Raw genomic sequence first — 27,311 nt, 5'->3', positions numbered from 1 at the left:
TGGGACATTTCAATTTTTTTCCGGACAAAGACCGGCAATTACCGGACAACGGAAACGCTGGTGTGTGTGTGTGTGTGTGTGTGTGAGTGTATTAGTGTCGTCACCTGGCTCTGGATAGTCCGAAGGTTGAGCAGGTGGAAGTCGCAGGGCAGAGGCGTGGGCAGGGGGGAGAAGGTGCGCAGGGGGGGCACGCCGTGTTTGGCCACCACAGGCAGCGCCAGCACCTCATGGTTCAGGAACGCAGACGTCACGTGACTGACGATTGACGGGAAGCTGAGTGTCTCACTGTCTAGTACCTGCCACACACACACACACACACACACACACACACACATATGTACACACACACACACACACACACACACACACAGTAAGTTCCAGTGGACCAACATCAAGAAATATCAACTATCATGAACCATGAGGACATCAAGCAAACCTCACCAACCAATACCAGTCTTCCATATGACACATAGACTGGAAATGCAATCTACAAACTCTCACACTCACACTCACACTCACACTCACACTCACACTCACTCTCACTCTCACACAAAGAGAGAACGACTGCACTATTCCACTATTGCTCTACAGGATCACAGTTCTGCAGGGGTGTCACATCCGCACTGAAGAGGGGGGCGGGGGAGCGCATCATGACCCACAGGCACCTCACCCAGAGGGGCAGAGGGGACCTTCTGTTCACCATGTCTCCTGGGTAGCGCCTGGGGCCTGGTGGTTGACTGTGGGTGGTGATGGGGGCGGGGGGGTGGTGCTGTAGGACGGGAGGGGTGGAGATGCTACAGATGGGCTAAGCCACATGGGGAGGTAAACTGCTCGCTATGTTTTACAGTTGCCACGGCAACGTTACCTCTTCAGTCTCGTCTCCGAACATGCCAGAGAAAAACGAGTGGAAGTGGGAGGAGACTCTGGCGAACACGCCAGCGTTGGGAGCAAACTGAACGAGTGCAAATAAGAGAGAGAGAGAGAGAGAGAGAGAGAGAGAGAGAGAGAGAGAGAGAGAGATAGAGAGAGATTAAGAGATAGAGAGAGAAGGAGAGAGGAGGAGGGGTGACAGGAGAGACAACAGACCCAGTGTGAGAGGAGTGGGCAAGAGTTGTAATGACAGAGGGTATTGTGTGGGAGGACCAACATGGCCTCCACTGTCGGTGCACAGGAGGAAAAAGGCTCCTCTCTAATGAAAACCTTTTGTCAGAGCTGCACACCTGACACTGAAGAGCGACCCTGTCCCTGCTCTCCCACTCTGCCAGGAGAGGAGATAACAATACCAGAAAATAACAATGACACAAAATAACAATGACAGAAGTGGAGGCTGAAAGTGTCCTGTCCGCCTTACCCGGCTGCTTCCAGGCCTCCTCTCCAGCTGCAGGCGGAAGCGGTTGAGGGTCTTCTTGTTGTCCTTCAGGCCCTGGCCCAGCCCTCGGTTATCATCCTGCATCAGCCGCCGGTCCAGGATCACCTCCAGCTGACCTGGGGACAGAAGACAGGAAGAGAGGAGAGGACAAGAGGGGAAGGGGGAGGTGGGGAGAGGAGAGGAGGAAAGGAGGAGAAGAGAGAAGAGAAAAAAAAGGAGTTGAGGAGGGGGGGAAGGAGAGCAGATGTGGTGGGATGAGAGGAGAAGAAAGACAGAGGAGAGAAGAGGGAAGGAGGGAATAAGGAAGAGGGGAAAAAACAGAAGAGAGAAGGGAAAAGGAAAAAAGAAGAGAAAAAGACAGAAGCAGGAGGAGGGAAGGGAAGAGAAAACGCAGAGAGGGGGATGAAGAGGAGGGACAGGAATAGGCAATTTAATTCCACTCCAGCTGGGTGAAGAATGTCAGCTGAACAGATGCTGGTCTCGGCGGGGTACTGACCACTGTCCAGACTGGTGACCCCCAGGGCTTGGGCGCTATGCAGGGTGAGACGGTGCTGGCTGTCCTGGATGTAGGCCATAGTGGGCATGGGGTAGAAGTTGGCCTGCAGGGGCAGCTTGTGGAAGTAGCGCCGGGGCTGGATCTGTGGAAGAGCACCAGAACTCAGCCGAAAGCACTAAACAGGGCCTGTGTTCTACACCACTGCCATACAGAGCAGACAGCACAGCAACTCCACTGGGGTCTGATCTTAGTGCTTCACTGGGCATTTGGATGCTGACAGCGATGCTAAGGTGAAAGGGGACATGGGAAATGGGGTACAAGGCTTGCCAGGGCCCCAGTGTCACCACAGTAAAGGCTAATAATGAAGAACTCATAAATGGGGCTTATCAGTACTCTGCATACAGTGCTGTGAATGATGAATGAATTAGGAGCAGACAAAATCGAGAAAACAGACAGCAACAATCACATTAACAACACTTTCTTGGTAAAACAACAACCTGAATTTAAACATTGTCAACATGTTGAACGACATTATAATCTTCACATTCATTTCAATGCAAATGCCTCGGCAATTGAACAAACTTTGCAGTTAAACAACCTTTGCTGGTTGCATGTCAAGCGAGTTGACATGCTGTCTAATATCCACTTCAGACTGCTACTACTCCTCTGATTTATTCAAGGTCTGAGTCTTTCAAATGAGCAAAATACCTGACTGGCTTATTTATGAACTCTGTTACTGCTTTAGATTGGATTTATTTTTATAGTTGATAAAAAGACATGTGTTTTCAAACCTTTAATAAATCAGAGCCTATGCATATTAGCTTTCCTAACATCAAATCATGGATATGTGCCTCTTAAAAGGCACCAGGGGGAAGTCACATGTTGAACTAAAAGGACCTTTTGCAACACTCTAAAATTGTTAAGCAAACAAAAAATAAAATTTTGCACAAATGCAGAGCTACCATTAAGGACTCAATTGTTATGAAACAAATGAGTGACATTAACAGATATGCTATTTGCTGATGCACTAAAGGGGCTGACCCCACGACAGCACACTGACCTGGAAGCCATTGAGGTCTGTGTAGAAGGTGTCCTCGCTCTGGATGTCTGTGGTGACGCGCATGGCCAGCTCCTTGTTGGCCTGGTCGCGGATGTCCACCAGGACGCTGACGTCCAGGGAGAGGCCCTCCACCCCGGGCACGTTGTGGATGCAGACGGTCTGCTGGAAGTGCTGGAACTGGGTGACCACCTCTGAGAAGAGCGGGCCCTCCACTACACGCACCACCGGGGCTTCCCTCTGTGTGTAGGGCTTGGACAGGTGGAGAGAGGACGACCTCTTAATATCTTACACACCCCATATACCACAAGTGTAAATGAGTACGCATCTATGCTGGATGTACAACTAAACATTTGTGATCATACTTACGATTAAGGTTAATGGGTTTGTGAACCTCTATGAAAAATAATCTAATCTGAAATATTTTTAAACCAACATACAAATCTAGATGTGTGTGCATCTCTGCAGCGAGTCTGCATGTGCTGGATGTACACTTGTGATTCTTAGTTTCAACATATAAACGTGTTTGTTAAATGGAAAACGTTTTGTGGAAATAATCTGTTCTGGAATCAGTTATGTACTACACATCAATGTAGCAGATTGTCATTATGTAAGATGTACCCCTAAACATTTGTGACTGTATTAAATGGGTAGACGTTTTTGGAAATTGTGGATGTTTCTGGAAATTAATCAAATTCTAAAAGTGGACGTGCAAAAAGAGCTGGCTGGAAAGTGATCATTGCCAGAGACAGAGAGAGGACACTGCGGTATGATGGGAGTGGCCAGCAGCACTCTGCTGTACGGGCTGCTGTGGGAACGGGACCTACCTTGGCTCTGCCGTCGGGCAGGAACAGGTACGCGCCGCTCTTGTCCTTAGATGGCCGCGTGCCGTAGGTGACAAACTGGAACTGAACCCGCATCTCCTGAGATTCATCCTTCCGCCGGATAGTCTGATGAGAGAGAGAAAGAGAGAGATGAGGTTGATCTGAACTGTAAAAATAGAGCTGCAGAATCTAGAGCGTTTCCTAATCCTAGTTTTGAATGGCCTCCCAGCACAGCATGTTTTGGGTCCTGCTCCTGCTCTTCATTAGCTGATCACAGCTGAATGATGCTATCAAGGGTTTGAGAGGATCTGATGAATCTGGTGTGTTAAGTGCAGGGAGAGATGTAAGACAGAAGAGAGTTCTCAAGGGAACTAAGATATGCAGAGGAAGGGGTTTTGTAAAGAAAGAAGGGGATGAAAGAGACATGTGGGGAAGATGAGAAGAGAGGAGAAAGGGAGATGAATAAATCATCCGGCACCATATGTTTCCTCTAACCTGGAGGCTATAACAGATCTGCTAGCTAACAGTAGTCATAGTTGATCTGTAAACAACTACCACAGAAACATCCACCCCTCCTGCTCCTTGTGACCCTATCTGACCCCTGAAATGACCCCTTCCAACAATGACCCCTCACACGGCTGACCTCCAGCAGGCCTGTGGTTCCAGAGAAGCCCAGCGAGAGAGCCTGGCTGTTGATGAAGAAGGGCTGGGCGTCTGCGATCTGCATGCGGAGCGGCAGAGGGTCCAGGCCCCTGACGGCTCCAGTCCCGGGGGCCAGGCGCATCACTGTCTCGGAGCGCATGGTCATGGGCGAGTCTGCCGTCTCATACAGGTGGTACACAGCCAGGCCCAGAGCAGGCAGACGCGCCATGAAGGAGACCTGAGGGGAGAGGATATGGGGTTAACACACACCCCCACACACACACCCACACCCACACACACCCACCCACACCCACACACAAACAACAGACGTATAAACCCAGCCATACACACACAATTGGTCACTCAAAGCCAGGAAGAAAGGAAGACGGTATTACACAGACCCAGACAGAGACAGAGACACTGACCTGGTAGACCTCAGCGTTGACCTGCAGGGCAGAGCTCCACTGGGCACTCAGCTGCACAGGTAAGGTCTGGCCATCCTCTGTCAGCACACGCACATGTGGAGAACTCACCAGGGCTGTCACAACACACAGCCTATCCTGCTCCACTGGGTTAAACACCACCAGATACCTGGAGAGGAACAGACGCAAGGACATTTTATGCACACACATATACACACACACATAATCACACACACAGCCCATCCTGCTACACTGGGTTAAACACCACCAGATACCTGGAGAGGAACAGACGCATGGACATTTTATACACACACACATAATTACACACACAGCCTATCCTGCTCCACTGGGTTAAACACCACCAGATACCTGAGGCAACACAGATGCAGATGTACTTTATGAACAAACACACAGTCCTGTTCCACTGGGGAAAAAACACCACCAGATGCCTAGGGGATGCAGATATACTTGATACAGACACTCAAATAAACACAAACACACAGATGGTCCTGCTCTGTCAAGTGAGACGGTACCAGGTAAGTGAGTTGAAACTGCTGCAGAACATTCCAATTCTAATGCATATGTAGCCTACATATACCCTTTACACACAGACACACAGAAACACACACAGACACACACACACACACCACCATTAAAAATATGTGTTTATAATGAAGACAGAGGAGCAGTGCACCAGGGAAACAGGGCTCCAGATGGTGACTAAAATGTTTGCCAATGAGCCAATCATTATTATTAATTTTGTGACCATTTCTTTTCCCCGCCAGTCTCCAGTGGCTACCATCCCCCCGGCTTTCTTTCTTCAGCCAACTGATATACTTACGTCAAGATGTGACAGGCTCCAACATGGTTAGCGATGGTCCAATGGTGCAAAACAGGTTTTCAAAATCACCAAGTTCACAGAGAATTACAAAGGTTTAGCTGTGCAGCCATTTACCCATGGCATATTTCTTCATTCCCCAAAGATTTAAACTATCAAGTAAAGTTTGACAGTAAATGTCACGTAGAGATCTCTTCTAGTTTATGTTTAGGTCTTCTGAAGTTTTCAAGGCTTTCAAAATGCTATCCAATGCTAAATTTTAAAGGCATATTAACCAGATTATGGGTACTTGTTGGACTTTTTTGTAAGTTTGCTAGTTCCAGTTCCAGTCCAAGAAGTAGTAATATTGGGTTTTTATTATGCTTGAAAACATTAAACTTAGTTCTGTTGAGCCGACATGATGACAATGCAACACTATATTTTGCAAAAATACTGTGTGTTGCAGAAATATTTTCTATTTTATTGTATCATGTATTATATTGCCACACAAATACCTTGCTTTATCATATTATTTTTAGGTAATATCATCCATCACCCGCTCCTCAAACTTTTATTCAGCTCCTCCATATTTAGGGTTTCGGAGCCATTGGCACCTAAGGTTTATGTTTTGTCTGGAGCCCTGGGACATAAAGAGAAAATACAGCGAGCCAAAAAAAGAGTCAAAGAAAAGATTAGGATGAAGGAGAGCGACAGAAGCATTAGTGAGGGAGTCTAACCTGGGGGTGTTGGGGTCCAGCTCAATGAGAGTGCGCTGAGGGAGGGAGTCCTGGGTGGCCCGCCGGTCATCCTGTTCTCCACAAACAGACACACATAAGATTCACATATACACCATACACTGCACACACACACACACACACACACACTCTCTCTCAAACACACACACACACACGGTCATATCTGTACTGGGCATCAGAGACTAGTGTGTGTCCAAGCTCACCGTTTCCAGGAAGGGCTCAGACTGGTAGAAGCGGTACACGTCTCTGTTCTTCATGACCAGGAAGTGAGCGGCATTAATGATTACTCTCTTCAGACCCACCAGAGCACGCAGCAGCCTGGAGACAACGCAGAGGAGTGAGTACACACGCACACACACACACACACACACACACACACACACACACACACACACACACACACACACACACACACACACACACACACACACACACACACACACACACACACACACACACACACACACACACACACACACACACACACACACACACAGCTACAGTCTCTCTATCACATACACACACCCACACAAACAAGGACACCCACGCACACATTCAAAACTATGCAAGGACACCCAGAAACATTCCAAAATGCAAACCATTTGCAACCGAGAGACCAAACCAATGCAACCCAACCCAACACACAAAGATACACTTACATAGCGCGCACACACAAACACATGCATCACTGGTCATTCACAGACATGATACAGGTGTCAAAAGTATGCACACAAACGTCCTTGCGCACACAACCCCGTGCCACTACCTGTTGCCGTAGTCGATGACGACAGCCTCCTTGGCAGTGCCTGTGATGGCGTCGTGATGCTGAAAGAGGGCGACGTTGCGGCGGGCCTCCGTCAACAAGGAGTAGTCCGAGACTGGGTAGCGGCTCTCCATGCCCGAGTGACGGACGTGTGCCAGCGCCAGGCTGTATAGGATCTCCGCCCCCCTGAGGACCACACAGAGCAGGCATCAGAGCCTAGACTCCTATCCCCCCCTCCCACCTTTAAAACACCCCTAAGACATACACCTCCAGGCAGCTCAGTGAGCTGAACTCTCCAGAGAACATTCCAGCACATCCAGTGCTTACACTCGGCTCTAATGGGCTTTCCAGAAAGCTGCACAGTGTGCTGAACCTTAGAGAAGAAAAGACTAACGAGCACATCGGTCCCTGCTCGCTCTCTCCTTACTGTCCCCCCCACAGAACAGCAGTCCCTGTCAAGTAGATTAACCAATTGAGAGCCACCTCCATACATTATTGAGACAATTTTGGAAGAGGGGACTATAATTGCTGCCATTAGGGAAGCTGTTCCTGATAAAAAAAAGCCTGTGCCATAAAACGGGGCCACGACCAGAGAGAGGGAGATTTATGTAGTCTTATTTCCCCGAAGAGTCCCCACTGGGATGCACTCCCTGGATCTTTTTAATGAAGCCTTCATAGCCAGGACCCAGTCAGCCCAGAACGGCCTGCAGTGGGTGGAAGCAGCTTAGAGAGGCCCAGCTGAAGGTGGGGTCGTTGCAGGCGTCAGCTCACCTGAGGTGGGACTCCAGCACGCGGTCTAGGTTCTTGTAGAAGGGTCTGGAGGTGAAAAAGCCACTCCAGTAGTGGTCCTCGCGGTCGGCGTAGGAGAAGAAGTCGCCATTCAGCACAGGAAATTCGGGCGGCCGAGTGCCGGGGGCCACGTCATTGGCCTTGTACACCGCGTTGAAGTAGTCCGACAGGGTTCCAAACTGGGCCTGGCGAGTCGACAGACAGAGAGAAGAGAACTTGAGGGTGGAACTCAGTAACAAAGGCAGATGGACATGAAAGCCCCCACAGCGAAGCAGTGCAACAGAGTGGACTTCAAAATAGGCGCTTAAAGTGAGATTCCGTCGACCAGGGGCTGTCCAGAAATCTCAGCCTCTTAGGCTCTGAGGCTCCTGGCCATAAAACTTTATGATCTTTACATGAATTACTCATTAATTCGGGGGAGTTCCAACGCCCACTCCCTGGCTTAATGGGGGGTTTGTTGTACTGCCACAGAGAGGCCCTAAAATTAGTGTCTGCCCGACAGCAAAGACAAACACCTCCACCTACCCTGAGCCTGGCTTCCCAGCGCTGTTTTGTGGGGGTGATTAAACCCCCCCTGCAGCCTTTTAAAGATCAGACGCGGTGCTTCACCAGTGATTCATCGAGCAGATTTAATTTCCCCGCTTAATTAATAAATGTCTTTGGCAAATCTGAAACGCTAATGTTGTTTCATTGCGCCATATCACACTGAGAACAGTAGCTTTCAGGACGTAATGAGCGATTTCACGAGGCAAGAACCAGCTCTCACTCATAAACCAGGCTACTGATTTAAGACATGGAGGGCTTTTACAAGGAGCTACATACAGACAAGACAAGCCTGATCAGAGATCAACCGAACGCCAGTTTTTATTCAGTCATACCTGCACATGCATCTCCGGGTGGGAGTTCATGTAGTCAAACAGACGCTGGTAGTTCTGGAACTGTTGGTCCCACTCCACGGTCTTGTCGTAGCGGAAGTCATCACCAAGCGGAACCAGTAGAACCTTACTGCGGAACAGCTTGGACTTCTTGCGGTACTGGTCCAAGAGAAGGTTAGCCCTGAGGAAAAGGCAGGTGGCAGAACACCATTACATGACATAAAGTAAAGGCCTGTTTTCAGGAGAAAAGCACTCTGGCTAGATATGAGGCATAAGAAAAAGTCCAGCTCCTTTCGTGAGGTCATTTGAGGTCATAGGGTCCTCCCAATATAGCCTCTAACCTTAACCCCATCCGCATAGGTGAGGTCCTATTGTTCTTTCTTGTTTTAATTAAAAGTGACATTAACAGTGACATTTTCTGAAAACGTATCATTCTGACCTTCAGAATTGACACTGCCTATTTCTAGTTCCTTGTTGTGAACAGACTTCTTTCTCACATTCCTGCCTGCCACACGCCTGAGAGAGCAGCCATGCGGAGCTATAAAGCTGTTAAGGTGGATGAGCTTTTGGGTCGTGCATACAATCCGAGGGAAACAAAAACAAGCTTTGGGATCTCGTCTCTACCGCTGATGCTAGGTGAGCTGCTTTCAGGTTTAGCCCCCTTTTGTGTTAGCGCAAGGAATGGAGCAACTTCTCCTTTGTAAGTTCAGTGAGCATATGGATGATGCTTGGTCAATAGATTTCACCATGAGCAGTATTTCCAAGGGGAAGTTATAGGAACTGAAACACACAAACACACACACACACACACACACACACACACACACACACACACACACACACACACACACAATACAGTGTGTATCTATATCTAATAAATGTGTTAATCAGTATGTGTGCTCTCTTGGATTTGGTTTTGTCGATAAAACGTGTGTGGCGCCGTGAGATAAGAAACTACTGTACGAAGAGGAGGAACATGCCGTTAAAATGTTCTCTCTCTCACCGGTCAAGTTCACATGACTGAAATCCATGAGGTCAGTAATTGAATTCCGTGAGCCGCCACCCCCACTGCCCACACACACACACACACACACACACACACACACAAAAAGACAACATGATGAAGGTGCTGACCCACTGAATCTTGACGCATCGTTGACTAGTAGTGCAGCGGCCTATTGGACTTTGACTTTCTATTATTCTACTGAGTGTGAAAATAGGGGAGATCTGTGACTTTCAGTGTCACATTTGTGACACATGGGAAATATTGAGAATCCAGTAAAACGAGAAAGAGCTGCTGAATAACAGTTGAATAGTAGTCGAAAGGTTGCCAGTTGTTCTCATTATTGAATAGTATTTTTGCTTGAAATGCCCATCCCTAATCAGTGCACACCACACCCACCTCTTGGGTTAGGGTAGAACCGCCCAGGGGCAGCTATGAGTATGACGTGCTTGTTTGGACTCAAGCCCATAACCTTAGTGTTCTTATTCCTAACCTGACGCCATGCATGTACCCACCTCTCGGCCACGTTGGTGTCCACGATGGGTTTGGGCGGAATCTTCCAGGGGCAGTTCACCCGGCTGCCCGGGAGGCGCTTGAAGTCAAACTGGCAGCAGATTTTTGGGTCGGGTCCACAGGTGTGTGGCACGTCATAGCTGTAGAATGGCATCATGTGGCAGAACATATCCGTACCAGACCCCTGGTCTGTCACCATGGCAACAGAAAAGTTGAGCAAGGACGTTTGATTTTAGTAATCGTGCCATGTCCGGATCTATCACACACAAAAGTGGCTAGGGACATTAACTCTTAATTCTTGTATTGGGCTAGTTCAGGCATGCGGTCCCACACCCCTAAGCTCAGTGAAAAGCCTGCAGTGTGACACAAAGTCACAAAATGACTTCTGAAAGCCTAAACAATTGTGACTAATTGAGTCTAACACAAAGATGTAACACACACCCCCAATAATGGCGTCATCTTACTTCTCACTCACACCCAAATTATCTAACCCCTGGAAATAGATAAATAGAATGGGAATAAACACTGCTAAACATGCCTTTTTCAGTTAGAGTATTCTCTGCCAGTAACTTACTAAACAATTAACAAATATTGACCAAAACAGACCCACGACTTTGGAACTTTCTCCTCCATGTTCAACATGAAACAAAGATTTGCTGATAACTGACATGTCTAGTCTAGTTTTTATTTGTATAATCTAACTCCACATCCCAATATTCCCAAACACACCATCCACCCCATCACTGTACCCCTCTTCCCTCCGCCCCGCAGCCTGTGACTCACCCCAGGCCTGCCTCCACATGAACTCCAGGCTGCGGCTGGCGGCAAAGTGCTTCTTGATGGAGTAGTGTACCCTCTGGATGAGCATACTGGTCAGGTTGGCCTGCTTAAGCACGTACGGCATGGTGGCACTGTGGCCAAACGGGTCAATGGCCCAGCCAGAGCGGGGGGCAACGCCTGAAACCACAAGGAAGGACACAGAAATGAACCCTCTGCCCTCAACAGACTCCACTGACCTTAACCGCTGACTAGCTCCCATTGGCCGCTAGTCAGGTTGAGGTGAGAACAGATGTGGATGACAACAGGTGGGCAGTGCCTACCCAGGTTCCTCTCCAGCCACTGGTGGCCCTCAATGAGCTGGTCAATCATGGCAAAATAGTGGGTGTTGGCCTCGTCTGGCATCACCCAGCCACCCGTGACCATCTCCAGCTGCCCATTCTGAATCAACCTGCAGGCAAGAGCAGTCAAGCAAGAAGTCAAAGGCAAGTGAAGGGCATGGTGCACAATGGGGACTGGGGCCGACTGTCTTGTACATCCACAAAAGACAATGCAATGCTTTGTAGGGGTGGGAATCTATTGGCACCTCACTATTCGATTCAATTCCGATTCAGAGGCCAACGATTTGATTCTTAACCGATTATCGATTATCAATTCTAAACCGATAAAACAATTATCAAAGCATCTCAATTTTTAAAACATTTGAGTTTGCTACTCAGAGTCTTAAATCTGCTACTCAGAGGTTGCAAATCACTTCCCAAAACACTTAATAATTAAAGAAAATCAAAAGATGAATTACCTTCTTTATTTTTTTTAATAGAGAAAAATCTTTTCCTTGTCACAATTATGACTTTTTATGAACAATGCAATAATCGATGCAGCTTGCATTTCAACACAAAATGGATGTAAAATAATGTTTTCGATTATGTTCGTTATGTTTCGAATTGTTCTAGAGAGAATCGAGAGAAATCAAAGAATCGATTTTTTGTTCCACCCCTAATGCTTTGACTGCTTGGCAATACTTGCTTATAGCCAGCTACAATCATTACTATTAGCTTTCCAACTGGATGAAGCACAGACAGAAACACGGTCATATCTCTCCTAGCCAGAGCCTTACTTGCGCATGGCCTCCTGCTTGTGGATGTCGACACTCTCCCACCACTTGGCAAAGAAGGAGATCTCAGACCAGATGAACTTCCTGCGTGGGTCCTCGGCCAGCTTGACCAGCATGTTGTTGAAGATGTGCTGCGTCTGGTCGCTGTAGTATTTGTCGAAGGTCTTGATCCAGCCTACATCACAGATGGAGGAACAGCTGGAGTTAACGAGCGACCTGAGTCTCGAAATGAATTTCCAAGCACCAACCCCTCCCCCCTTAAACTGTGCTCCACCATTCTGTTTTTGGGGCTGGAAGTAAGGGGGGGGGGGGTTAGTCGATGAAATAAATATGGCCAACTTTAGAGCTGCTACGGGCTCCCACTCGCACAACAAACATAATCTGTGACTTGGAACCCAGAGAGCCGACCTGTTAAAAATGACGCTCCTTCAATTATTCAGACGTGAACGTCTCCTTACCCCGCACACAAACCATGCCGTCAGCTTGAACAGAAAGGTGAGTGAGCAAGGGATGAAAGGGCTAAGTCATCACTCATTACTTTCAGCAGTGTTGCTTATATAACAGGAAAACTGAAATCCTTTGTTCGGTCGTATTCCTCATACTTTTTATATTTACCATTATTATGCAGACAATCTGCGATACCTGCACAAGTGTGGTGATGTGGTCTGTCTGATTGTAAGTTTGGTCACACACACACACACACACACACACACACACACACACACACACACACACACACACACACACACACAGGTTCAGTCCCTGCAGACCCGCAGGCTGTGTGTGTTTGCAGCCAGAGAGGAGTGGTATTTAGAGAGAGAGCGAGAGAGAGGGAGAGAGAGAGAAAGAGAGAGAAACGTGAACAAACTAAAGACAGGGTAGGCTATTCACACACACACACACACACACATATATATATATATATATATATATATATATATGGATATGTAGGGAAGGGAAGGGTAGGATATGTCTCTGTGCCTCACCATCCCCAGCCACTGTGCTGCAGCAGCAGTAAAGATCTTTTGACTCTCACACAACCACAGTCAAACCACTCCTCATGCCATAATGGGCTCACTCAGGACGGTAAGGTCAATTACTGTTTCATCAGATCAATCACAAACGTGTGTGATGCCAATGGCTCAGCTGACTCATGATGCAGACCCAATGTTCCACTCCGTGTAGACATCACTTATTTATATATTATAGAGTGAGCAGACATCCTATATTTCAGCACACGTTAAATTAAGCTGACTTCTTTCACTCCTCTATTATTTTTTTCTTTGTCACAAAAATCCACAAAACGGTGAACCCTTTCTTTCCCCAAAGAACTAAAACATGGCCCATGGAATTCCTTTCCATGTCTAGAGTGGACTCAATGAATGGCAGTGTGGGAAATGCAGTCACCCTTACAATCTGAGAAGACCACTTAAGTAGAGACAGATCATTAAAAAGAGACAATGACAAAGAAAAATACATGGTGGTCAGAGGGGGGTGGGCCCACCTGGATCATTGTGTGAGTGCGGCACCACAAACACCTGCAGGGGCTCATCATCCCACTCGCCGGGGTCGTAGGTGATTTCAAAGCCCTGCTTCCACACGCCACCGTCCACGTTGTCGAAGCTCAGCAAAGAGTTAACCTCCAGCGTCTGTGTACACACAGTACAAGAATTAAAGGTCAGATTGCATAAAAAAAAATGTATGCAATACAAACACTCCAAAACGAAAAAACTCAAATAGCAGGGGGGTTGTTGGAATGACTTATATTATTGCGAATATAAATATAATTGAGACTGTGCCTTCATTTTATGATTGGAAAGTACGATTGAAGTGAATTTTCTCAATACCACCAAGCAGTAAGGGATGCAACGGATAATATGAATACACACAGAAAACACACACAGATTTCATGAGTAAATGCACATGATGTGGGAGTGCCTGGGCAGCACCAGCCCCGATGCCAGCTGGAGAGGCCAGGCTCACCTGCAGGTCTGTGGGGCCGCGGCGGAGCTGGGCGAACTGGCAGTCGCGTGGGCGCAGCGACAGCAAGGCGGGCCGCCCGTCGAATGGCATCACCCAGGAGCCGTTGTTGCTGCGGAAGGGCAGGTGCCCACTGGGCGAGATGGCACCCGTGTCAGTGAGCTCCAGCACGGAGTCCTTGATGTGGCTGATGATCTGGTGGTTCTCCTCCAGGAGCTGCTCCAACTGCTCAATGCGGTTCTGCAGCACCGAGATCTGGCTCTGCCCAAACCACATGAAACACAAACAACCAAATTAACCAAAGGCGTGATGACCACTACTGTCAGCTTCCTCCCAGCTATGGCAAAACGGAAAAAAGCCGACTGTGCATTAACAAAACATTGTGCACTAACACAAATTAATGAATTGCACTTGTTTACCCTCATTAAGTAATTAAGTTGAAACCAGCTCTTAAAACAGGTAATTACTGAGGCTGTCAAATGCCATCTTTCCTCACATGCATCTCCCTGACTGACTGTCAGGAGAAGCGCATGGGGGATTCATCTGGTGAATAAATTACGCTTTAACAGTTTAAGCCAATTAGCACCTTATAATATAAGCATAATGAAGCTTTTGAGAATTAAAGCAAAGTGACTACTGTGATCCAAGAGTAATCTGCCCTGCCTACTGGCTCTGCCTTTGGCAGCCTGAAGCCTAGTGACTGGCAGTGGTCTAGATTCAATGTTGTAGCTGTTTATGTAGAACCACTGATAATCATTGCAGTGTCAGGACAGTGATAAAAAGGTAAAATCACTGTAATGCCTTGCATACATACCCTAGGGAAGTTCCCCCCTGTGTTCTGTCTTCTGGCGGGGTCGTGCTGAACCTTGTCCAGCATCAGGTAGAGGGAGAACACGGCCACACAGAAGATAGCGCCCCCGCACACAGTCACCTGTTTCTTCAGCTTCATCCTGAACTTCAGGGTGTAATGTCAACGGAGGGTAAACTAGGGTCGGGTATATGGCCTCTGCCTGCGGCACTCTTTTTCTCAGAGCGGTTGGGGGTTGTTGAGCAAGGAGTTGTGAATGCTCAGTCTTTCATAAAAAATAAAGTGGTCTGTGTGCGTGTGTCAGCAGAGTCTCATGACTAACCCTTTGCTCTACCCAAAAACCTCCTTGCGTCAGGAGCAGGGCCGTGGGAGGTGTGCGTGGGTATTCGGTGCAAGGGGGTCCAATCAGCAGGAGTTGGCCGGCACCCGCTCTGTCAACTGCAGCCAAATCTCAGCCACCACCAGGCTCCAGCAAAGTGCCCCTTGTGCTCAACCATCCAAAACTTCCAGGGCAGGCAAAAAAAAGAGAGAGAGAGAGGGAAAAAAGAAGAAAAAAAAACACACACACAACGGCTTACAAACAGCGGGACCCCAGACAGGGAGCCTACTGTTCCAGTGGCACAGTGTGTATGCTAGTGTGACATAGTGGGTCTGTGTGTGTGTGTGTGTGTGTGTGTGTGTGTGTGTTTATCACAGCCAATGCAGTTCTATCCACAGGAGCTTCATGCAGCCGTATCCTCCCCTCTCCAGCCCGTCCACAGCAGCATTGGCATCTCTCAGTGTGGACTGACAGCACAGGGCACGAAAAGAAGTCCTTCGCCTACTGTGCCCCTTGCCATTTAGTTGTCATCCAATTAACTCATTTGTTAACATCAGTGCTTTCCTGCTGTATGACACTCAATGCCACTTCACTAAACAGCCCGACAGACCAACGCACTCAAGGGGAGCAGGTAAAGTCTTTAAGTGTTCACAGAAACTGGCAGGGGCAGGGGGTCCTCTTGCAGCCGTAGAGACGTTACATGCAAATAGCTTTGTGTAAGCTAGAAAGGAAGCTAATACTTCACAATGGCAGGCTGTAGCAAAGGGGGGATGGTGGGGGGGGTGGTTGCAGATAAACCACTTTTAGCTGTGGAGGAGTCACGGAAGATAAGCACACAGTGGCCTGAATCTGGGCTCTCGAGCAGGCAGGTGTTCTTCTGCTCCTTCCCCGAGTCTAATATTATCTTAATCCGATCTGAGGCGGTCAGCCTGTCAGTGACTTAGAGTTGGCCTGGAGGATTTAAGCCAACAAATGTACAGTGCTTACATTTGTGAGGCTAGTAGAGGTTACTAGTTTCTGGACTTGACAGGGTTGAAAAGGGTTTAGCTGGGCTGTCTGGCCTTGATGATGAAGCTGTCCCGAAAAGAACTCCAGCAATTTCGTTACAGCCAAGATGCTGGTCATAAGGTCTTTATGTTGCATCCATTACATCCTTAATGATCCGGTGCATGTCTGATGTGTCACTGTAAGTTCACAGCCTGTAAACAAGAGTAACCTGTGTTTAAAGTGGATTAGCGATACCTGACACTCTCATGAGCAGATACTAATGGAGCTCACATCTTAACATTGTAAATGCACAAGACTAAAGCCAACTGTACACCCAAATTTCAGTGATAGTGAGTATACATAACATAGCATTATAAAAAGGTCTTAGGGTGACCAGATGCAAGCAGACCAAATTTGGGACAAGTAGTTTGTTTGTGTGGGACAATGTGGGACATGTTACAAGCGCTGAAAAGTAACATAAAACTTTGATATAATGTCTATCTGACTGACAAAGAAACATTTGTATTCTGCCTTGGTAAACGCCTATATATTGTACTCTAGTCGATTCTTTTCTCAGCCACTGGATGAATGCCAGGCTTTTATAAAAGCTTGGCTATACTGCTTTTGTTCGAGCCGGGTTGCTGCTTTTGACGTAGCGCTATTAAATAGAGTCAAAACTACACAACAGCATAAGCAGCTCATGTGCTGGGTGGGTAAAAGATCCATGGGTTCATATGTCTGACTGTCTGTGGCCTCCCATTTCCTAAGGTCTGAGGATGTTTTAATTTGTGTGGTTGTTGTCTATCTCTTCCCTCTTTACTTACATAAAATAAAAATCAATACTGAAACTGCAACTTGAAAACATAGCCCCAAGGATTGTGAAAGTTTGCTGTACAGGGTGAGTGTCAAGAGTTCTTTAAGGCAGTGTTTCAATCTGATTTGCATCCAATTAAAAAATAATCTCCAACGTCAAGCACATCATAATACTTTTAGTGTCAGAGGAATGCAAGCAATTATATTAAGTCCGTGTCAGAAGTAACTTCGTTTGGTAGTAAACTAACTACTACATTTAGTTTTACTGCAAGATATACAACCCTGGATCGTACAGCACTATACCGAATCGTTTGGCATCCTGGTTAATATTCTAAAAGCAGACAACAAACGCTTGCCTGAAGACCTGAAGTCTTGTGATACCATACCATAAGCCTATTAAATGCAGAAAAAAAGGGAACGTTAGATTAGGTAACAAATCAGGTGGCAGTAGCCAACGACAGTATTACTAACAACCATTTGTCAAACTAGACAAGTAAGTAAAGATACTTACACTGACTATCTAACTGACTAATATTTTCCCGTCTTTTATAGGTTCATTTAGCCAGCTAAGTGGCTGTCCTTTGTAACATTCCATCTTGCAATAAGTCGCAAGCTAGCTGGGAACCGGAGCAACACCATCTAGCCAAGAAGGTTTTGCAAACTTAACGATCTTGTTTGGAGGTGCAGTCAGATCGGGGCATAATGTGCCACTGCACTTGTTTATTGCATACCTTCCTATTTTAATGATTATGATACCCACTGGCTCACGGAGCTCGAAAGGGAAAGCTACCGGGTAGCTAACGTCAGTTAGATGCAGCATGCTATGGTATACAGCCACCTTGCTAGCCAGCTTTCGAGAGGTGGGCAAAAGGAGACATTTTCACCTGCACTGTCATTAACAATTATGTATATCTGCAGGTATGAAGTGATAAGTTTGTAAGACAGGTGACAGGCTAGTAAACCCCTTGATAACAAACCACCGTTAGCTAACAACACAGACCTAATCTGGACAAATCCTTTCTTCAATGACCGACCACTTGCTCCGAGCTATGCTTCACCCAGTGAAAATGCCGTGCTATGGCAACAGAACTAGCTATGATGTTTATATTCACATTACCATTCATTGATGTTAATAATATCGTAAATGTGTTTACCTTTTAACGGAGAGATAATTGTATGTTCTGCGAGGGTGACCGTTAGTTCTTCACCCAGCCTTATCGAAGCACAGCGCTAAGCGACAGCTGCTCAAATGCATCATGGGAAATGCTGTTGCCACACAGGCGCATCAACCTACGATTGGCTATTAAATGTTACATTGCTGCGGTCCTTGCAATTATGTGAAAATATTCCAATGACTTCGTCCTTAGTTTTCAACATTTGCCTATATCACCTCCAGGATAGTTTATCTTTTTCAAGCGTGATAAAGTTATTCTCGAGTATTGAATATTAAAACGAAACCCTTTAATATGTAGTATCAACTTAAAAATATCAATCAAGCTGAAGTGTTTCCTGAGTTCTCCGGGGGAAAAACCTATGAAGGCTAGTACTGAAACCAATAAAACCAACAGCATAACCAATATTGCAAAATAGATAGACCTATCATAAAAAATACTTTATTAACTAAGGACAAGTACATTTGTATTGATAGGTTAATGAACCAGAGGTTTAGCCCATAAAAATCCATGTGTCCTTTAGCACTATTGGTTGCAGGATCTGTGTGGTTAGTTCTTGTCAAAAAAAAAATAATCCTCAGGGCAACACTTCCTGACCTCTAGGGACTCCTCTACCTCTGGAAGGACTGGAGAGACTAATCATTTAAAAAAAAATGTATGTCAGAAAGTTGTTTATAAAGTCAAGTTTGCTTTTTTTTGTAGAGAGGAGTTATCGTCTGGGCTGCTTTGTAAGGTCTATGGGTTATGGCCTACCTGCAATACAGCACTTCAGTATGGTGACGTGTTTCTATAAATACTACACTATACCTCTGAGTTTGGGAAATGCTGGTGGGAATGACAGCGCTTGCAGGGATAATACAGAGGAGGATGAGGAGGGTGATATGAGAAAAGGCCTGGGGGACCAACTCAGCAAATTGCCTCTGAAATTGAATTTGAACATCTCAATAATTCACCACCAAGCTGTCAGGGTCAGTACAAAAGCATATGCTACTCTTCTACACAATTCGGGGGTTGTCTGATTTATTTATTTCACAGACTTTGTTTTCAGATTTAAAAACTGGCATTCATTTCAACCTGCGATTCTGCACACAAAGTGTTGACACTGTAATGGCATTGTAGCTGAGAGCTACAGAACTCACTGCAAAGGCATCCATGTCTTCTCTGTAGAATTTCAGACATGATGTACATGAGAGGTATGACAGTCACTCTGATGCAGCTACTTTCACCCTAAATTGACCTGTCAGTCATTTAGCCAGATCTCAGATTCTGTACAACTGCACTGTTTCCTTAATGCACAGCCCAGGGGTTCCAGTTAACAACAGTGAAAAAGGGACCCACATGGCCTCCTCTCTCCTCTCTCTCTCTCTCTCCCTTGCAGTCATCCTCCCCATCTGCATAAAGGTCAGCCACTCACAGTGCTACCATGGGGATAACAGGGACTCAATGGCTCTGTCTCTGTGTAACCCTCTGGACTCTTTCGTCTCTATGGAAACTAAATAAACAGTATCACATTGCAGGATGGCTGAACCTTGAGGCAATGACCTAAAAAGTCCCATGTAAGCTTCAGAACACAAATAGAATGTTGAATGTTTACTGGTCCACTGCAGAAAATATATGAAGCTTTCCTGACATTTCATTTGTATTGTTTTGACGTGTGTAAAGTATTTTCTTACATAATACTTAAATGTACAAGTATTTGCAAATTACGGCCAACCAGGACCACCCACTCACGTATCTGTTCTCTAGTCCCTAGTTTACAACATGATTTGAACAATCCTGCAACTTTTTCTTTGAATAGAAGGTTTTTTTTTTAAAGATTAAACCATGTGGATCAGCTTAAATGTTTTTGCGCATATTCATTAGCTGTCAGTCTGATAAGCTCATAAAGTGATGGTATTATGAAGTAATAAGAATGTTTCACACATCTGTGTCTGTAATTACTTAAGCAAATAGTTAAATTGTGTATGCCCGGGTAGCTATCGCCAGAACAGCACTGCCATGTATGGTTATGGAGCGAAAGAAAGAGGCGGGGCTGCTCTATATCGTCATCAACGTGCCCCACACCCGGAAGTACACAGGGTGTAGGTGGAGGTATGTTTGTCTTCATTTTACGGTGGACATCTAGAACAGTCTAGCACAATAACGGAATAGTTTCATATGGATTGCTAATATTTTCCATAATCTCCCATACACCTACCCATTACATCACCAAAGTATTTATATTCCGTTCGACCTTGTGAATAAGCGTAAACGAAAAGGTAAGTTATGATACAAGTCAAACCAGAAGGCACATTCATTGAGATCTTGTCTGTTCACTTAAGTGCTGTATGTTTTTAGTCATAGTTTGTTCTAAGGGAAAATATACTTCGCGTTATTACGAAGAATGCAACCAGTTTTATTCATTTTTTAGTATGCCCTATGCTATGAGAGAAAGCTGCAGTGGAAGAATAGCAGGTCAGCAGCAACGATTACAGGTCAGCAGCAAAGATTGTTAACATGTTTTTGGATACACCCTGTTAGATGACCCAGGACGCGACGGCTTTTAAGGAAGAAGGTAACAATCTCTTCAAAACTGGCGATATTCAAGGAGCCCTGTGCTGCTATACCAAGGCACTTAAACTTAGCGAGAACAAGTCCGATAATGCTATCCTTTATCGCAACCGCTCTGCCTGTTACCTGAAGCTAGAAGACTATTCCAAGGCTGAGACGGATGCGTCAAAAGGTATGCAACTCTAGGATCATTCCTTCTGTGTCCAAATATCCTATATCTGGCCGAATTCTAGTGAAGTGTAAACCCGTATGAATAGGCTAAGCATTAAATAGAATGCATGATCTTTGTCCAGCTCTTGATACTGACCCAGGTGACATCAAAGCAAGGTATCGTCGTGCGCAGGCGCTACAGAGCTTGGGCCGACTGGACCAGGCCTTTCTGGACGCGCAGAAATGCGCACAGCTTGAGCCTAAAAACAAAGCATTCCAAGATCTGCTGCGTCAGCTTGGTTCTCAGATCCAACAGAAGGTAACATAGAGTTTAAAAAAAAAACACTGGAATGAATCTTTGAATGATCAGTGGTTATTGCAGTTAAAACAGATGTTACACACTGTAGAACATAGCAATAACACAGCACACTGCAAGAGCATAGCAATAATATTGCAATTAAATGTCTGCATTTCTATTGCCTACTAACTGTATTGAGTTGTATTTAGCTAAAGGCTTTCCATCTACTCTCCCACTCTTGTCACCCTATCAGACATCCCAGCAGTCCTCCACAGATGCTCGTGTCCAGCAGATGTTTAAACTCTTGATTGACAGCTCAACGCCACAGTCAGACAGACAGAAAGTAAGAAATATCACCACACACACGCACCGTTTTTAGCTGTGCATTAGTTTCTATTATTATTACTCTCCTCCCCTCTCATTGGTCCTTCTGTCCTTCTGTCCTCCATGTGCAGGCAGCTCAGAACCTGGTGGTGCTCTCCCGTGAGGATGCAGGGGCCGAACAAATCTTTCGCAACGATGGTGTAAAACTCGTCCAGAGGCTCCTCGAGTCCAAGTACGACGACATTGTGCTGTCTGCTCTCAGAACGCTTGTGGGCTTGTGTACGGGACACCAGTCAAGGGTGAGTGGATTTGATGTCCCACTGGCAGACTCGACAACAGAGATGATCTAATTCTAATCTGAACCAACAACTGAAGTTTGTATACACAAGCATGTCTATCATGTTAGAAGAGAGTGAAAATGACTGTGTCCTTGTCGACAGACCATGGCTATCGTGAATGAGCTGGGCATGGAAAAGCTGTGTGCTGTCATGGGCTCTGGTGAGCAAGCTGTGTCCCTGGCTGCCTGCCACCTGCTGCAGGTTATGTTCGAGGCCCTCACAGAGGGCATGAACAAGTCCATCAGAGGGCAGGACGAGGCCATCCTGCCTGGTAGGGAATTTTTTTACAGAACATTCTGCTAGGTTGCCGTAGAGAACTGATTAACTGGAGAAGACTGTTTAAGCTGACACTTTATTTGGCATTTCTAAATGCAAGTCCTGTAGTTGTATAACTGCCCTAAGCAAGTGTATGTTACCATTATCATTGGGTTGCCTATGTAACTATGTATACATGTATGTATATATTTTTAACAATATGTGTGTGTGCGTGTGTGTGTGTGTGTGTGTGTGTGTGTGTGTGTGTGTGTGTGTCTGTCTGTGTCTGTGTCTGTGTCTGTGTCACAGACCCCTCTCGTGAGCTACATTCCATGTTGCGGCACCTCCTCGACATGCTGCCCTCTGCTAGTGTGTCAGGGCCCGGCCGAGACAGTGCCATCAACCTGCTGGTCAAGCAAGTTCCGCGGAAATCCCAAAAGAGCCCAAACAACTCACTCACAAAGTGGGTGATAGACCAAGGTAAGAGCCAGACTGGAAACTGTGGCTTTTGCCTATTAAAACCATGTTGTTCAAGAGCTCAGTCTGGACATTTTTCCATGCTCAGGGCTTAAGAACATTCTGGAAGTGGCAGGAACAGTGCCAGAGATGGGCAACGGACCACCGCTGACAGACAACTCCCACATGAGCAGTTCCGTGCTACTCAACAAACTCTATGACGACCTGATTAGTGATGCTGAGAGGGAGAACTTCAACCGCATCTGTGAAGAATACGTGAAGTAAGTTAGAGGCCATGTTTCATTTTGAAAAATGGAGCTGTTGTCTTTCATATTTATGTAAAATGCCTTAAACATAAAAAAAAAATGCTGGCTGCGTTGTGTGTGCGTTGCATGTGCATTACGGTGTGCTACCTGATTTTTCATTGGCTTTCGAGCGGTGTCTGAGACGCGCGTCTCACGTTGGCAGAGTGCATGCCCTTACCTGTTAACATGCCCGTCGAAATGAAAAATCGGTACCGCAGCCATTGTGCAGCATGCCTAAGAATATATTGCTGCATGAGGCCCACTATGTTGCCTGATTGTGCGATTATTAATGTAGCATTTGATTGTTCTGACATTGTGTAAACTTTCCATGTTGCAGCTTTTTCAGCTTTGCAGGTTCTTGCCGTTCAGACAAACTGCTATATCCTTTGATTATCATGACAAACCACTCATAGGCTCCAGACTGACTTTGCGATACATTTTTTTTTGTTTCAACCTTGTTGACAATAAAAAATCAAGTGATTATAGTCTTACGTATCCTTCATTTACAGGCAGAATTTTGAGCGCACAAGGCTTGAGTCGAAGTTGCGGGCCATCCAGGCAGTGTCTGTGCTACTGCAGGGCCCCAGCGATGTGGGCAACCTCACGCTGGAGCTGGCCGGCATAATAGAAACGGTCATCTCTCTGTGCGCCTCCAAGGACATCATCCACCAGCAGGTGGCAGTGGAGACCCTCATCCACGCAGCTGGCAAGGCCAAGAGGGCCACGTTCATCACAGCTAACGGTGTGACGCTTCTGAAGGACCTCTACAAGAACAGCGAGAACGACAGGATACGTGTCAGGGCACTGGTGGTGAGTCTCACACCAAAGAGCTCTTTAGGGTGTACGTGATTGAGGAGTGCAATTCCGTTGAGTCTAATTAGTCCTAAAAACTGGTGTCTGTCTGTTTGTCTGTCTGTCTGTCACAGGGATTGTGTAAACTGGGATCAGCCGGAGGCACAGATTTCAGCATGAAACAATTTGCTGAAGGCTCCACATTAAAACTAGCCAAGCAGTGCAGGAAGTAAGACATTATTTCATCTTTTCAACGGCTTTAGTTGAGCTTGTTTTTGTTTCATTCTCTTCTGACTGCGACTAGCCTTTTTATTTATGAAGAAAGCAATGTTGTTCTGCACCTTTCCTCACAGGTGGTTATGTAACGAGTCTCTACCGGTCACCTCGCGGCGATGGGCCATTGAGGGCCTGGCGTACCTGACCTTTGATGCAGACGTGAAAGAGGATCTGGTGTTGGACAAGAACGCCCTACAGGCCATGTTCCAGCTAGCTAAGGTGTTCTGGCCATCAACCTCTCAATTCTATACAATTTAATTCCACACGGTTCCTGAATGGTTTGCTGTCAGCAGTAATTAACAGCCCTCTCTCTGTTCCTGCAGTCTGAGGATAAGACAGTGCTATTTGCTATCGGCTCCACACTGGTGAACTGCACCAATAGCTATGACGTAGAGAAGCCTGACCCGCAGATGGTGGAGTTGGCTAAGTATGCGAAACAGCATGTGCCTAAAGAGCACCCTAAGGTACTACAAGTGGTGATGAGTTTTCTCTTCTGCAACTAGTCTGCACAGAAAGTAAACAAGTTTCACTCTTAGACACAGACAAAGATGTGTATACTTGACAAAGACACTAGGTTGTGTTAGTGTTTAGAATTCAGTGTGACATTCAGTATGAACCTTGTTTCCAGTCATTCTTGTGCCATAAGATTGTGTGTATGCGTGTGACAGGACGCTCCATCCTATGTGGAGAAGAGGTTGGTGAAGCTTCTTGAGGCTGGGGTGGTGTCCGCACTGGTGTGTATGGTCAAGCAGGAGAGCCCAGCCCTCACCGAATCCTGCAGGGAGTGTATTGCCAGGTCTGATTCCAATAATGTTAACTCCTGACTCATCTAAATGTATCGGCATCTAAACTATTCAGCATCTTTTTGGTTTTAACTTATTTAGTCCTGTAGGATGTTTTGATTTTTTGAAGCGTCACTATAACCATTACTGCGTAGTGATGTTTCCCTCTGGGGTGTAATGTTCTAGGGTGTTCCTGGCTTTGGTTGAACGACAAGAGGATCGGGGAACAGTGGTGGCACAGGGTGGAGGAAAGGTTAGTCTATCTTCTCACTTATCAAGTATCACCGCCCACTGCACAGCAATATACCACTTGTGCTCCATATTAATACAACCCCTCGCTCTATGCTTTCAGGCTCTGCTCCCACTAGTCACAGAGAGTACAGACAAGGGCAAGATCAAAGCAGCTCAGGCACTGGCTAAAATCACCATCACACACAACCCACAGATTGCCTTCCCTGGAGAGAGGGTGAGTGTGGCCTGGGTCTTTGGGTTTGGGTTGGAATCGGCATTAGAGAGGTTCACCAGAGATGCAGGTGAACTCTGTCCATGTAAAGATATATTTATGTTTTAAACTGAACCTGACAATCTGTCCGTGTTTGATGAGCACGTCATCACATTCTCATTCATATCATCCTGTGCCTCCATATATCTGGTATATTTGCGTTTACGTTTATTCTACGCTACGTGGACATAATTATTTATCTTTACACTTAGCTAGTATCACTTCCCACACACCACACAACACTTTACCATATAGGCTCAATATACAATATTAATACAACCCCTTACTGTATGTTTTAGATCTATGAGGTGGTTCGTCCACTTATCAGTCTGCTGCACCTGGAGTGCACAATGCTGCAAAACTTTGAGGCATTGATGGCCCTCACCAACTTGGCTGGCATCAGCGAGAAACTCAGGTCAGTCAGCTGAGTAAAAACCTCTCTTCACCCTACTTGTCTAGACTAATGTTCCTGAGGTGTATTGATGGTCTCTGGCAGTGGGCTTTTTTGCATCATTAAATACTTATTACATTAAATACATTGTGCTTTGCGAACGTCACTAATAAAGACACATGCTAAGAACCCTGCATGTCAGTGATATCTACAAAGAGTTCTCTGACCCAATGAACTGCTGTCGTCTTGAGCAGGCAGAAGATCATTAAGGAGAAGGCAGTGTCAAAGGTGGAGGGCTACATGTATGAGGAGCATGACATGGTGCGTGCCGCAGCCACGGAGTGCATGTGCAACCTAATCCTGAGCACGGAGGTGAGTTTCCTGTTTTACCTGAATGTGTTAGATGCGTATAATGATACAAACAGAGAGTGTATTTTCCATGCAAAAACAATATACTTTTCCCCATACAAAACTAATACACTTCCCATCCAAGAATACAACACATGTGAATATACGGTATATAAAAGTTTATTCTATTTTATATTAATGTTCCTGAAAGAAGGGTAATAATCCCAGTTGTCGTTGTATCTGGCCTCAGGTGCAGACGTTGTTCCTGGACAAGGGGAGTGACCGGCTGAAGCTGCTTGTGCTGTACTCCGGCGAGGACGATGAGAGGCTCAGAAGGGCGGCAGCTGGCACACTGGCCATGTTGACCGTGGAGCAGCCTGACCTATGTGCCCGCATCCCTGAAACGGTGAGCTGTGGGCACTTTAGAGTAACATAGGGTTCAGCACGTAACATTATGTAGGCTTGGAATTAGTGCTCAGCAGATATGCCTTGGTATAGGTGAACCTTTTTCAAATATGCGGCTATTTCAGTGCTGTACACTACTAGATTAAAGGCTGTGTCGTGCAGAGAACACCACGCCATTTATTCATTAAGGCCAAATTTAAATGATTTATAATAATAATTAAATGTTTTATCTTGATTGAAGTTTCTCCTCTTTTCCTCATCACCGTGTCCTACCCTCCTTTAGACTAGCCACTGGCTTGAAATCCTGCAGGCACTGTTGCTAAGCGACAACCAGGACCTCCGTCACCGTGGTGCAGTGATCACGATGAACCTGATGAAGGCGCAGCGCAACCTGGCAGAGAAGCTGATGGAGAGCGAGACTCTGGAGATCCTCTCCGTCATGGCCAAGGGGGGCAGCCCGGTGCCTGGTCCTGAGGCCCGTACCGCCCAGCAGTGCCTGGATCTGGCCATGAGTTATGGACTCATTCAGACAGGAGCACTGGCTGGAGAGCCTAGATCGGAGGCTTGACCATAGCGTCTGGTAGCACCACGGCAAACGGGGCCTTCAAGAGTCCTCAAGTCTGAGTTCTCATTTTCTATGGTCGTGTGATGTTTGAGTACGAGAGGCAGACCAGTTAGCCCTGGCTCTGGTTCTTTACAGCACATCCCACTGAAGTAGACAGTGGTCAAGAAAACTAGTGTGAAACACTGCAGTGTTATCAAACAGGTTTTAAGTTAATTACAAGCATTCATAATAAGCATCAGCTTTTTCCATGAAAACTAGTGTGTCTTAAAACCTGCACTC

General features: G+C 46.2%; 2 protein-coding genes across 2 annotated transcripts in view; one reads left to right on the top strand and one right to left on the bottom strand.

The window, feature by feature from the left end:
* man2a2 (mannosidase, alpha, class 2A, member 2) overlaps positions 1-18,336 on the bottom strand; it is a 21,420-nt gene extending 3,084 nt beyond the window's left edge. Inside the window, exons 1-20 of the mRNA XM_080842808.1 lie at positions 18,278-18,336; positions 15,011-16,522; positions 14,200-14,457; positions 13,721-13,865; positions 12,220-12,391; positions 11,426-11,553; positions 11,109-11,282; positions 10,328-10,514; positions 8,813-8,990; positions 7,917-8,119; positions 7,149-7,331; positions 6,586-6,700; positions 6,365-6,435; positions 4,814-4,979; positions 4,390-4,626; positions 3,750-3,872; positions 2,926-3,174; positions 1,866-2,007; positions 1,352-1,485; positions 105-296 (exon numbers count right to left, since the gene is read on the bottom strand). Of these exons, the coding sequence (XP_080698934.1) occupies positions 105-296; positions 1,352-1,485; positions 1,866-2,007; positions 2,926-3,174; positions 3,750-3,872; positions 4,390-4,626; positions 4,814-4,979; positions 6,365-6,435; positions 6,586-6,700; positions 7,149-7,331; positions 7,917-8,119; positions 8,813-8,990; positions 10,328-10,514; positions 11,109-11,282; positions 11,426-11,553; positions 12,220-12,391; positions 13,721-13,865; positions 14,200-14,457; positions 15,011-15,145 (3,192 nt within the window). The 5' untranslated portion in view covers positions 15,146-16,522; positions 18,278-18,336. The remainder of the gene's footprint in view (positions 1-104; positions 297-1,351; positions 1,486-1,865; positions 2,008-2,925; positions 3,175-3,749; positions 3,873-4,389; positions 4,627-4,813; positions 4,980-6,364; positions 6,436-6,585; positions 6,701-7,148; positions 7,332-7,916; positions 8,120-8,812; positions 8,991-10,327; positions 10,515-11,108; positions 11,283-11,425; positions 11,554-12,219; positions 12,392-13,720; positions 13,866-14,199; positions 14,458-15,010; positions 16,523-18,277) is intronic.
* A 2,208-nt stretch (positions 18,337-20,544) lies between these two features.
* unc45a (unc-45 myosin chaperone A) lies at positions 20,545-27,035 on the top strand (the record flags this gene model as incomplete). The annotated part of the gene is made up of 19 exons (XM_080841574.1): positions 20,545-20,553; positions 20,816-21,017; positions 21,139-21,314; positions 21,547-21,636; positions 21,749-21,916; positions 22,058-22,226; positions 22,520-22,690; positions 22,776-22,947; positions 23,481-23,781; positions 23,898-23,992; positions 24,117-24,258; positions 24,363-24,503; positions 24,708-24,835; positions 25,008-25,074; positions 25,174-25,287; positions 25,623-25,738; positions 25,969-26,086; positions 26,313-26,468; positions 26,751-27,035. The coding sequence occupies exons 2-19, from the start codon at positions 20,816-20,818 to the stop codon at positions 27,033-27,035; spliced, it is 2,811 nt and encodes a 936-aa protein (XP_080697700.1). The 5' UTR covers positions 20,545-20,553.
* Positions 27,036-27,311: the final 276 nt, after the last annotated feature.

The sequence above is a fragment of the Sprattus sprattus genome, assembly GCF_963457725.1.
Source record: "Sprattus sprattus genome assembly, chromosome: 7".
Lineage (NCBI taxonomy): Eukaryota > Metazoa > Chordata > Actinopteri > Clupeiformes > Clupeidae > Sprattus > Sprattus sprattus.
Note: the sequence above shows the minus strand (reverse complement) of the source record. Positions and strands in the feature narration are given on the sequence as shown.